General features: G+C 45.7%; 2 protein-coding genes across 3 annotated transcripts; both read left to right on the top strand.

Moving 5' to 3' along the window:
- Positions 1-1,300: 1,300 nt before the first annotated feature.
- On the top strand, positions 1,301-5,547 carry LOC135822780 (cystatin-A-like). 2 transcript variants are annotated; one of them, XR_010554541.1, is made up of 4 exons: positions 1,301-1,584; positions 2,712-2,819; positions 3,266-3,849; positions 4,552-5,544. XR_010554541.1 is itself a non-coding variant. In XM_065335607.1 (3 exons), exons 1-3 carry the CDS (start codon positions 1,495-1,497, stop codon positions 3,389-3,391), a joined length of 324 nt encoding a protein of 107 aa, XP_065191679.1. In that variant the 5' UTR covers positions 1,301-1,494; the 3' UTR covers positions 3,392-5,547. The 2 variants fall into 2 exon arrangements, 1 of the variants encoding a protein (XP_065191679.1); XM_065335607.1 differs by having other exon boundaries at positions 3,266-5,547.
- Positions 5,548-6,711: 1,164 nt separating this feature from the next.
- On the top strand, positions 6,712-8,185 carry LOC135823543 (uncharacterized). Its single transcript, XM_065336385.1, has one exon. It carries the CDS (start codon positions 6,733-6,735, stop codon positions 7,975-7,977), a length of 1,245 nt encoding a protein of 414 aa, XP_065192457.1. The 5' UTR covers positions 6,712-6,732; the 3' UTR covers positions 7,978-8,185.
- Positions 8,186-13,013: the final 4,828 nt, after the last annotated feature.

Genomic DNA, 13,013 nt, shown 5'->3' with positions numbered 1-13,013 from the left:
GGTGTTTGTCGCGCTGGAAACGGTGCGTCTCTGTAAGTGTGTATCCCTGGTGATGTTTGTGCCTGGAGAGCACTATATAGGTGGTGCTCTTCAGGCACAATCTTCCTCTGCCTACTCAAACTCAACTGATGAGGGGTGAACTCCCCGGAACACTGTGTATTGAGCAGGGAGTGATGCTTTCTTGCAGGTTTGCCAAGTGGACGGTTCGATGGATTTCTCATGTGCTCCTGATGGCAGTCGTGAGTCAGTCAAGTGAGAATTCAAGTCGGCCGGAAAACCGCGAGCTCCCATGTATTGAGCAACACATCCTTCCCCTGATAATAAGAGGATGGAAAAAAGTTTTTACTCCGACTTTCACGCACTACTAGTAAGCTATCATCCGAAAACCGTAATGAGTAAATCTGGATACATGTACATGTACTGGCTTTACTGGCTTTTATACCCACAAAGCAAAAGTTAATGTTTTCTGAAGATTGCTTAGTTCGTGAAATTCGGAGTAAAACCACCCTTTTCATCCTCTTATTATTGTTTGAACTACTAGCTCTGCCTTTCGGTATTGAGCACTTTATTGGAAAGCCTGGAACCTCTCTGTTTTACATGTATCAGCTACTGAAATTCGACTACTGTGTAAGTACTAATTTTCGTTCACGAAATATTTCGTTATTTCACTCAACCAGCAGACTTGTGTTACAAATTTTAGTTATTTCGTGCCCCCTAAATAATTATAGCGAAAGTTAATTCGAAACGAAAATTTGTACTTACTGTATACTGGACCTTCCCCCCCCCTTGAGAGATCGCTAGATCCGCTGCTGGCACTACTTGTAACTGAGAACCTACATGTACATGTACCGTAAAATCCAGCATAACCAACCTCCAACCCCTTCCTTACTTTGCACAGTGCAGCGCAGTCTAAGGCTATGTGTCAGCACTAAAAGTTATTCAACTGCCAGATTTGATTATTCTCTTGCAGTCTTGGAACCTAGCATCAATGCCTTAGTCATTCAGTGCTTGACAAGCTGCTAGTCCAATGAGCTGTGGAGTCTGAGAGGAAGTGTCATGCGGGTCAAACCCATTGATGATCCCAGTGCATCCGTTTGGACAGTCGCCCATCGCAAGATCACTTGTACTTGCAATGTTTGACATCGCTATGACCATTCCATTTTGCACTCTCAATTTTGACTAGTCGGAGGGAACATACTAACACGACAAGCTACGGAGGAAATTGAAATTCCAATGGGATCATTCGTGTCGTGACTTATCAAATCAGTACATGGGAAAAAATGCCATGCTCATACATGTATCTTACTTGTTAGGCGCAAGCCGCATAACATTGTTCAACTAGGGTACGATCTATTGCTTCATGGCCACTTCATCGCCAACTTTGTATAAATAGTCAGTGCCTCATCCGATTTACTAGCTTCGTCGATACGCTTCCGAATTGTTGAACCATTTGTTCTGTTTTTCGTGCGAACTTCACTTTCCATTACTGAGGCCATGGAAGCGAGTGCAGCAAACCAATTGCCGGGATTGGTGGGTTTGAAACCTGAACAGGCCAGCGCCGAAGTCCAAGAAATATGCAATCAGGTGAAGATTACATGTACAGTACATGATTGTGCATCTTTATTCGTGTTGCTCAGGTGCACAAAGAATGAATAATTATTGTCTTCTTGGGAATGTGAATTTAGATTCTTGTTTGCTTATCACCCTCTCCTTTGTCACTGATACTCTTTTACTCCCTTCACCGTGAATGCGCTCGCACACCTGTAGATAGAGTCACCCGAGGCCAAGTCAATTATTCACTTTCTTTACACATTGTGCAAACTCAAGCTTGATACAAGTCTACGTCATGCCTTGGTGCTGGGCGCTTTTAGGCGTTTCCCGGATCCTTTCGCACTGATCATATCCCCAATGCATTTCGCCAGGAACTTATCACCTTCATTCATCTTGGTCACTTTAAAAAAAGACATAAGGGTCTGTTGGGAATGCCTACGTTGAAATACAATACAAATCACAATACAAAAATGTTATCGGCGTATGTCAATGGTGTAATTAACCATTGTATACTCCTCTGCAGGGCATTGCAGAGAACTAGGGCCAAAACAACGGTGTGACGTTGTGCTGCACATTGAGCATTAGGCAGAGCTAAATCACCTGCTTAAAAACGTCTTTCAACTAAGGAGTGCAAATTTAACTCGGATACTTAGGGTAGTGAATTGATGTTATTAATTTTATACATTCAAACAATAAGAGGACGGAAAAAAGTGTTTTAACGCTGAGTTTCACGAACTAAGCGATCATCAGAAACAGGTTTTCCCCCTCTTATTGTTTGAACTAGCTCTGCCTCTCGGTATTGAGCACTCTCTTGGACAGCCTGGAGCCTTTCTGATTATTTAATACAATCATATAGTTCTGGGTGTACTGAAGTACTTTGCTTAGGTAAGTAGGTAGGTACATTTTTATTTGAATTCGCAAAACCAAACGGGCGGTGTCGCCCAATTACATGGAAGCGAATGGAAACAGTAAAATATTGTAGGAAATAGCCTAACATGATAGCAGGGTGTACCGCTTGATTAAATGAGTATCGCTGTCAGCTCAAAAAAGCTCAAAATGTTGATGATAGTTATTGTATCCCTCACCGTTTGGTATAGGTTTTGGCAAATACCAACGGTTGGATGGTCGCATTATATCTTATATTGTGGCGTCGTGCTCAGGTTCGGAAAGCTGTTGAAGTCAAGATTAACGGTGGGAACCGATTTGGCCAGTTCAAAGCCAAACTATATATACAGCTGGTCGTTGCCGGCGTTGACTACCGTATCAAGGTGAGTTCAATATTATCTCCAATTGGTCTGATTTACGAAGAATTCAACGGGTTTTGCGAGTAGATGTTAGTGTTCGAATCAGACTCTTGCAAGGTTCTGTTAACCCTTTCAGTGCCGTCTACCCGAAGGAACCGAAGTGGAAGCCAAGCCATGCATTGGAGGGTGGCGGGGGGGGGGGGGGGCGAGGAGGGTGTGAGGGAGAGGGGGTGAGGGCCGTGAGGGGAGCGGAAAGTAATCATAATTATAATATCTAGAGCATCCTAAATAAACTCAAAATTTTACTAAGCTGTACCCGTGCAGCTTGACCTATTTTCAACACATCTAGGGTAGCAATGTGAGAATGATGGTCATCAATATTTCAACCAGCTATTGAGCTTAACCTTTTGTTAACTTCTATCATCTTATCCAAGCATTGTTCTCTGTATATCTGCTATTTTTGTTTACAGGTTCAAATCAATGAAGTATCGGTGATTCGTATTCAAGTATTCCAGGGTCTTCCGTCCGGAGGAGTACCAGCGCTACCTAAGCTGACAAGTGTTGGTGCCGATGGTCCTCTTGATAAACCATTCTAAGCATCCCCTTCAGGAATCTGCTTACCGGCTTCTTCTTTTACTATTGTGCTTAACCGATTTTCATATTACTCAGTCTCAGCAGTTGTGTAACATCGTCATGTACTCTATGCTCAAAATGTATTGCTATCATCTCCAAACTTTCCGATGAAGTTCAAAACACGCACGTATACATAGCAGGCACACCACCACATTGTGGTTTGAGTATAGAAAGCAGATCATGTTTGTTTTCTTTCCTTTACGTTATTAGAGCCACCCGAGCATTTTGTGAAATTGTGAAAACGCCAATGGAATATCAATCACATGCCCCCCCCCCGAAGGGCCCAGACGGTTATTTTTAGTCATTGGCAATCGGCGCATACAGAATCCCCCGGGAACATACCAGAAGCGCCTGACCGCAATAAAAGACTCCTTCAACAAAGATCGCAGAGGATCACTGATTAGGGTGAACACTGAGCATGGTAAGTGACATAAACTTTGGAGGTTACAAAACGAAGTTGTGATATACCGCTTCCTGCATGACAGAAATGCAATATTCGAGTACTGGCCAAGGAATTGAGCATTCGTGGCCGGCCAGTACTCAGATCATGAGAAATAACTCTCTTGTTGTGACATCCGTAATTGCACATCAACAAGTACTCTAAGTAACTACTAACACTAAACACAATTTCCATTCATTACAGACTAAATGAATCAGTGTTACTCGCGCTGACATTACTGATCCAGCAACTTGACAAATCGCGCCGGGGATCTTGACATCCTCTCCCCAATAGATGTACCAGTGAAGACGGAAGTTCCCACTTGGCTAAAGGCACAATGGTTAAATGGATGCGGCTAGGGGTCTTTCTTGGCACTTGTGCCAGTGATGGTGAGACGTAACGTTATCCCCTCACCCTTACCGTTAGGCGGTGCATCTGCCGGTGGGGTGGCCCTGATGTTAGCGGCAGAAAGTGCAACAACTAGGCAAAAAACTGACAGAGTACTGAGACACTTGACGTCCTGAAACCTAGCTTCAACACATCTCCGTAGCGCTAACCGAAAGTTTTGTGCCTAGTTGTTGTACTTTCTGACTGTATACAATGTAGTATCTGGTTGCAGTGATGGAGAGTTACTCTTAACTCGTATCCATATGTCCTATTCCATTCTACATTTATTATTGACAGCTCGCCGTCCAACCTCGTTACCTCCATGCAGACCGGCATTAACTCCACATAGCATGGATGGAAGCTTGGAAGCTGAGGCCCAACATCGCGAAGACCGAGGCAATGTTCATCAGCCCATCGCCGCCTACTCAGCCGTTGCACTTTCCAGGAGCCAATGCTCACGTTAAAATTGTTCATGAACACAAACACCGTGGTGTTATATTCGACAGCCATAATTATGTCCTGGTCCCCACAGGTTCAGTCAGTATGCAAGCGAGCTAGCTCCTCCCTTGGCATGTTGCAGCCTCACTGCCACCATTTAAATGACCATTGCCGAAAATTGTTCTTTACGTCGTATATTCTACCTATATTTGATTACTGTGACACAGCGTGGTACGGTGCGGTCTGTCTCAGGCCCTTGTTCAAACTCTGGAAATACACCAGCGTCTGCTTCTAAAAATCCTGTTTCGCAAAAATCAAACATTCTCCTCCCAACGTCTCTACAGTTTAGCTTCAGTATCTCCCCTCTTAGAGCGACACCAGCAACATCTTTGCATCCTTGTACACATGATCTTATTAGACCTGGCTCCCAAACACTTTGCTAAGTATAACTGGTTTGTGTCCACCAGATCAACACGTCATTCCTTCTCATTACCCCGTGCCAATACCTCCCTGTTTCTGAAATCTCCTATCTTCTCTGCGTACACTCTCTGGTCTTCCCTGCCAACTAGCCTTAAAGCATGCACAGACATTAAGGAGTTCAAGCTTCAGCTTCTTCGTCCTAAATAATCCGGCTCACCATTTTCGTCATGCCTCCCCTTGCAGTACTCTCTTTGTTTCTCTCCTTATTATTCAGTTCGCCGTGGTTGGCTACCACCCGACTTCTCATATATATTGGCAGTCTTCTGACGAGCCAGGAGATGTTGAATTAATAGTGTTATTGGCTCAAAATCCGAGTTTCTCAAATTAAACTTTAGATTGTTTTTGCATCGTCCCCGTCGCTTACATGGTTTAATAAAGTAATCCAAATGTCACTTCCGCTCGTCCTCCTTATTGCCATATTAAAATTGTTGTCTCCTCGTCGAATAAATAAAAAATAAAAATAATCTGCGAAGAAAAGAGAAAAAATCGCCAGACCCACCAGGACTCGAACCCGGGACCTTGCTTGTCATGAGTAATACTCTAACCACTGAGCTATGGGACTAGGCTGAACCTAGAAGGCGCTGACAAGTTTTTCACTCCAAAGGCAGCCCACAACACGTGCCACACATACTGATGGCACCTGGGTCTTTCTCCCTCCCCCAGGGGACCAACCACGGTCAGTTTCTGGACCCTACCAGAAGTGAAAGAAAGTGATTAAATTTTGAAAGGATTAGGAGAACTTCAAATTCAAAGGATCAGTTGGGGAAGTGAACTGCCTGAAAAGAGAAAAAATCGCCAGACCCACCAGGACTCGAACCCGGGACCTTGCTTGTCATGAGCAATGCTCTAACCACTGAGCTATGGGACCAGGCTGAACCCAAAGTTCTCAAATTTCTCCCAATCCTTTCAAAATTTAATCACCTTCTTTCCCTTCTGGTAGGGTCCAGAAACTGACCGTGCTATAGGGTGGCAACTTCACGTGTCCATGTCGTGCTGAGTCAAGATGCGCTCAGCAGTACCTACTTCGAAGTATGACCAAGGTTTATAATGGGAGCTCCACAAATCCCGGAGATTAATCAGGACGTAGTGGAAGGTAGGGATGAGACTGCAAGTGCGGGGGATAACTAACGAGAAAACGCATATGGTTATTATTGGCAAGCCCAACAGCACGCGTTCGCCTCGTGGACGGTTTCATCTCGCTATTTCATCGAGACTGTGTTTTGGTCGACTGGTGAGGAGGAGTGTCTGGCCGTTATTCAGGTGAGCTCACATTTACTGGTTGGGCAATGGGCACGTGATCGCTTGTTTGAGACCACCGCACTAGCCCCGGACTGGGATCGGGTGAATGTCTGGTTTCCGCGTCATGTCACAGGTCGAGGTCAACTAGCCTTTCGCGACTGTCCGTGTGGACAAACTAATGCACCGTTCAGAAGATAACCGCGTTAGGGAGTATAAAAGATGTCCACTTCCTATGCTCCTGTCAGTAACAAATCAACTCTCCATATCGAAAACCTTCAGAATAGTTCATTTCTTCCCCAGGTAATCTAATTGATTGTTAAAATGGGTTCGGGACAGAGTAGAAAGTCATCATCGTCTGGCAGCCCTGCTGTGGATATAACTTCACCCTCGGACAACCACAGTGTTGTGGAGTGTGTGTTCAGCAGCCACGAAGTCAAACAGCTGAAAAAGGAGTTCTTTAAGGACCACCGATCCGGCATCATTAGCCGGAGGCAATTCGTGGAAGCGTATGCAAGTTTCTTTCAGTTCTCTGATTCCTCGCAGATCGCCGATCGCATCTTCAACGCCATAGACAGGCAAGGCAGAGATTACATTGACTTTCAGCAATATCTCCACACTCTCGAAATGACTCAAAGAGGAAACGAACTGCAGAAAATCCGCTTCGTATTCGGTGTCTTCGACATCAACGGCGATGGCGTTATCTCTCGTCAGGAGTACACGGATATTCAGCTCGCCCTGGGACTGTTGGCGCATCCCAGTCGACGGTCACAGGTCTTAGGTCCAGTCATCGGTAGAGGTTCTGCATCGGGAATGTCCCGATCTTCCAGCTGCGGATGCCTTGCTACCATGACGGTGAACGGTAGTCCCGAACAGATCAGAGCTGCGCAGCGCAAGCAGTCACAGATGAGTGCAGTCCGACGAGCAACACAAATGGAGATCGGCACCAGCAGCAACAGCATGCCATCAGTTACATCAACCAAGTCAAATAGCGTTGCAACGTTTCCAACAACCACACAGCGACTATCAAACATGCAGGCAGAGTCATTAGCATGGCTTCCCGACGCAACTCGCTGTAGACCACCGCTGTCAGCCACACCTCCGCTGCACCGCCGGGGAAGCAGCATTGAGAGTCCCAACCAGGCGGAAGAGATGATCTTGAGGACTAACACCATGGACAGGCGCCGAAGTCGCCTAGCCCCGCTGACACCATCTTCCCCAGCGGCCACTGCGAAGCGGTCGAGCAACGGTCGATTCCCATCTCTGTACGACATGTCACCCAGCTTCAACGTGTCAGTTGGCTCCGCATCTCAGTTCTCCATGACGAGCGAGGAGGACCGCCAATCACCATCAGCCATTAGTGATGAATCTTCTGTAAGCATGGCTAGTGGTCAACAAAACAGCTGGGCAAAGCTCGCGTTGCCTTCTCCATGCGCCTCTGACGATGAATTCGACGATGTGTTTGCAAACATGGACACGAATTGCGATGGAGTGGTGGGCTTCGAGGAATTCATCTCCGCTGTGAGGCGTGATTCATCCTTGCTTCGGTTTCTTCAATTCTCAGGATGAACATAATTAACTGTAGAGAATTTCAGTCAGTTTCACAAAGAACTGCCTTTATGCCATGGGCCAGTTTGTCCAAAACTATAATAATAATTATTATTTGCTCTAAACTATCTGCTACTCCGCATACCAGTCATTATTCCTTGCGCAAATCAACATTCCTCTCACAATTAAATGTACTCCCATCACTACCTGATAATGGATTATATCTGCTGATTCATGTTTGTCTTCCTTGACTATCGAATTCAAAATTTGGAACATGGACATCCTCCCGTTGTTGAATACCAATGATGTACTGATACAGCGACCAAGTGGTGAAGCAGTTGGAAAGTTGGAACCTTTAGCACCCAATGAGGTGTCGGAGAAGATTCAGGGCGGGGCCATCTACTTGTATACTAGGGACAGAGATGATAATATGCAGGTGGGATGGCATTATTATGACGTCTATTCGTACTAATTACTAATATATATATTAGTCTTAGACATGTAGCCGTGATCAGGCAGGATCCAGCACTTATAATGCACGAGTATTCACGTTGATAAGACTTGCTTGTAGTTAAAAATGTGCACGGCAGGGGAGAGGAAGGGATGGGGAGCAAATGGCATGTAGCGATATTTTGGCCATGTTTTTCGCCCTAAATGCCATAATCTTCTAGCAAGATCATGCTGCTCTAACCACACAGCTGGGTCCATCATGTCGCGATCACGCTCCCAACCCTATGCATCACAAGGAAACATTATTTGACTAATTGCCGACAGCGCATTGCATTTGTGTTGTCTCGACTACAGTCAACTTCGCTAATAACGACTGCGGATATATCGACAATTCGCGAATAACGACAGCATTTCCATGCCCAGAGCAAAGTCCCTTCCAACTGTAATACATATAATGCTCTCTCGGGGCTGGAACACGTTTGACGTGGAGTACAAGTGCCGTGTAGTCTCCAAGACACAACAATGGAAACACTCTAGCTGTAACTGACAAGAATAGCTTCAGGTCGACATTTCTCCAACGGGTATTTTAAAAACCCAATTTGGAACTCCTTTAAAGGACGGGTACCAAAGTTGAGAGGCTCCTATCACTGACTCACACGAAGTTTGCTTATCAGTACATTTTCTCGACATACACAAGTACAATCAAGCAATGGGAACATGTCGGCCAGTCAATGGAATGGGAAATAAAACAAAAAGTGGTCGCACGAATTTCGGAAATGCTGTCAATGGAGCGGGACACAAAAAGGGGTCACACGAAATGCTGTAATATCCTGAACTCAGCTTTTATTTTATTTATTTATTACAACATCTCAAGACTCGGCGGAAACACCGGCCAATGTTACGAGAGTGGGTGATTGCCAACCACGGCGATAAATAGAAATAAGCTTGGCATGGAGAGCGCACACTTTCCTTATTTGTACATTTATCACGAAGACAGTTCTTTGGTTTTCCGGCCACTATCACGATCTACTCCTACATGTACTTGTAAACCTACATGACTGTATTCTAATTCGTATAACACCGGACACTAACTCCTCGGTGAGTGGGATCTAACCTCTCCTTTCATAATTATTTAGCTCGGTTGCTTCATAACTCGTTTCCATGTAATTTCTTCATAATTATTATTCAACATTAGCAACAATTAACAAAGGAGTTTCATCCCTTGTATCTTTGGTGTTCTTCCTTCTTTCCATGACGTATTGTTTGAACAAAGCCGTTTTTATCCAACAATGGGGTACAGCATTTTACATGTACGCATAGATTTGATGTCTGTGATACTTGGTAGCACGTGGTTACAACGTGCACAGCCACAGGAGTGCAGAGTGGCAACCTTCAACGTTCCTAGATCCTCGCTGCTGTCACAAAACAACCAGTATTCCTGAGATATTGCTGGAAGCACGACACCAAGAGCCGTTCACACACTGCGGACAGAACGGAAGAAGACAACAGTAACTGTTACAGTTTCGTGATACAACCCTGCAATGGCTGCATTTCAGGCCAAAAGGCACTCAGCAGACAACACGTACTACATGCACACACTACCTATAGACGATACTCTGATAGAGTCCTGGTCATTGGACATCTTACAAGGTGTTCCGCTTTAGCCATCAGCTTTTTTTATTTTTTACAAAGAACACAAACCCGGCTCGAGACAAAAATTAATAACAAGAAAGATAGTCTAACATCGAGCATTGTGTACAGGGCACATGTAACCAGCAGCAACATGAAGGAGTACACTGGATTAACGGAAGTGTCCTTATCTCCAATATTTGCGCCGTTTCGCTAATACTTGTATCAACATCAACCAATGAAGCTCCACACCGATCTGTCCCAGTCGAACAATGGGCACCTGCGGAGTGTTGAGGACTTGCGCCGTCTGGAGCGGATTGCTGTGGACCGTCCAGCATGGAACGCGCTGGTGAAGAGTGTTTGTGCACACCCTCGTCACGAGTAGAAACAGCCATGGCACCCTTATAAACTCTTATACCCTGGTACGGTACGGAGGGCCTGTTTTCAGCCAATGAGCGCTCGTCTAGCCATGGTTATATTGGCCAGTATAAATCCCGCGCGGGATTTATATAGAATATAAATCCCGGTGCACGGTACGTACGCTAGGGCACTGCCACCGTACATGTTCACTGCCTGAAAGGCAGTGAACTTGTACGGCGGCAGTACTCCAGCGCACGGACCATACATAAACAGACACAACGGACACCACATGCGCGTGTACACTCCACACAGAACGGCACACTGACGAGGAACAGTACACAATGGAAAAGAAGAATGACCTGGAATTCGTCTACAGAGTATTCTATTATACTGAATCTGAGGATAAAGAACGTCGAATAACCACGAAGTATCCCGAATGGGTCAGCAATGTACATTGTACTTCGAAGAGTTGAAGATCATCAACGGACTGTCTCCTTCGTAAATATGTTTATAATACCAGTGTACATGTACTTCAACCCGATTGGAAAAGGCTACAATAGATTGGATTGAAATATGATACAAAACAGTGTATGCAAATGCATCTACTTGCAAGCAAAACTGATTATGAGATGCCGCATGTGAAAATCAGCACTGTACCATAATTATAGTAACACTTACTCCCAAAGAGTCCAAGCTGTAATCTAACTAGTGACGGTAGTTTGATTCAACGACAAACTCCAGCACCGCAGCAATTCAGTCGACTTCCGCACCGCTCACGACTCAAGACAAGATCATGAAGATGCTACAATATGCACTGGAACTGAAAGGAAATCTTATGCCAAACATCCACGGAGGAATCTCCTTCTGACCTTGCTCGACCATTCTTTCAACTGACAACTGATAACCATCAGAAGATGTTCATGTACTGCATGATGTAGGAGATCTCCAAATAGGTTCGTTGTTCTGGAAATGCGTAGGGGTACCTGGCATAAGTAGGATATGACCCTCGTAGTCGGGTTATACCGTACCCTCATATAAATCCCTCCTGCTATCGCAGTCGGGATTTATATTCAGCCGGTATAACCCTCTGACTCGGGTTATATCCTCTACATAACAACCATTCTATAATAATAGAGAGGTTCCGCATAACGTAATTACGTTAGTAAAAAACGTAGTCGATCTACGGAAAGTCTAACGTCGGAGCAGGTACTTGGCTCCCTAGCCTGGCACTCCGTCGCCTGGTAGCTGCACTTGCCTATACCTACAAGCTCTGCTATCTAGATGCATCCAGCCCTCTGAAGCAGATGCTGCCTAAACCAGCCACTCACCGTGCCCCCCGAGACAAGACCTACCCGTCAGTCTCTCCAGCTGCAGGATTCCCATCCATACCAGATGACAACTGGCCTGCCTGCCAACACCCGGAATAGCTGTCTCCAAGGATTCCCTGCTTGCACCGTTGCAACATGGAATGCCCTGCCACCAGACCTGTTCCACCACCCACCCGCCCAGCCTCACATGCAAAGCTTTAAGAAAAAGGTGTACCGTCACCTTCTTGCTCAGGACTGGCTCTCTGCTACTGATGCACTTTGAATCTGCTCGCCAACGCTTTCCCTGTTCTTATTAGTGTTCAACTGCTTACCTTATAACCCTGCTGCCATCATCACCAATATTCTGATTCTCATGCACATATCCCAGAACCTGCTATCCTTCGCAGTCCCCATCACCAAGAGCACTGTGCTCTTCTATCTCCCAGCGCTCTCTCTCTCTCTCTCTCTCTCTCTCTCTCTCTCTCTCTCTCTCTCTCTCTCTCTCTCTCTCTCTCTCTCTCTCTCTCTCTCTCTCTCTCTCTCTCTCTTCTCTCTCTCTCTCTCTCTCTCTCTCTCTCTCTCTCTCTCTCTCGCCCTCGCTCTCTCGCTCTCTCTCTCTCTCTCTCTCTCTCTCCCTCTCTCTCTCTCTCTCTCTCTTTCTCTCTCTCTCTCTCTCTCTCTCTCTCTCTCTCTCTCTCTCTCTCTCTCTCTCTCTCTCGCTCTCTCTCTCTCGCTCTCTCTCTCTCTCTCTCGCTCTCTCTCTCTCTCGCTCTCTCTCTCGCTCTCTCTCGCTCTCTCTCGCTCTCTCTCTCTCTCTCTCTCTCTCTCTCTCTCTCTCTCTCTCTCTCCTCTCTCTCTCTCTCTCTCTCTCTCTCTCTCTCTCTCTCTCTCTCTCTCTCTCTCTCTCTCTCTCTCTCTCTCTCTCTCTCTCTCTCTCTCTCTCTCTCTCTCTCTCTCTCTCTCTTTCTTTCTTCTCTTCTTCTTCCCCCATCTCCCGATAATTATTAGCCCCCGTTTTCTTTCGACGCGTTTGCTGTGCAGTGAAGCCGAGACCCTAGGTCGGTGGAGCACATCAGACCCCGTCACCACGTCCACGATTCATGCCTGCGATGCTGCACCGCTGCTTGCATGTCATGATTGGAAGCTGTGGCCTTAGTAAAAAAAAAAAAAAAAAAAAAAAAAAACGTAAACTGCATGCGGATCTGTGTTCCGCCATACGGAGTTTTCAAATAACGTAGCTGCCCTTGGCAACTCCGAATGCGGCAGTGTACGACCAGATCGACCTGGGGAGAGAGTCATAAATTTGTACCC

The sequence above is a fragment of the Sycon ciliatum genome, chromosome 8 (assembly GCF_964019385.1).
Source record: "Sycon ciliatum chromosome 8, ocSycCili1.1, whole genome shotgun sequence".
In the NCBI taxonomy this organism is placed as follows: Eukaryota; Metazoa; Porifera; class Calcarea; order Leucosolenida; family Sycettidae; genus Sycon; species Sycon ciliatum.
Note: the sequence above shows the minus strand (reverse complement) of the source record. Positions and strands in the feature narration are given on the sequence as shown.

Coding starts and splice junctions, on each gene's coding strand:
- LOC135822780 (XM_065335607.1), top strand. CDS start 1,495: ATGGAAGCGAGTGCAGCAAACCAATTGCCGGGATTGGTGGGTTTGAAA. Junction 1,585..2,711: donor TCCAAGAAATATGCAATCAG/GTGAAGATTACA, acceptor CGTCGTGCTCAG/GTTCGGAAAGCTGTTGAAGT. Junction 2,820..3,265: donor GCGTTGACTACCGTATCAAG/GTGAGTTCAATA, acceptor TTTTGTTTACAG/GTTCAAATCAATGAAGTATC.
- LOC135823543 (XM_065336385.1), top strand. CDS start 6,733: ATGGGTTCGGGACAGAGTAGAAAGTCATCATCGTCTGGCAGCCCTGCT.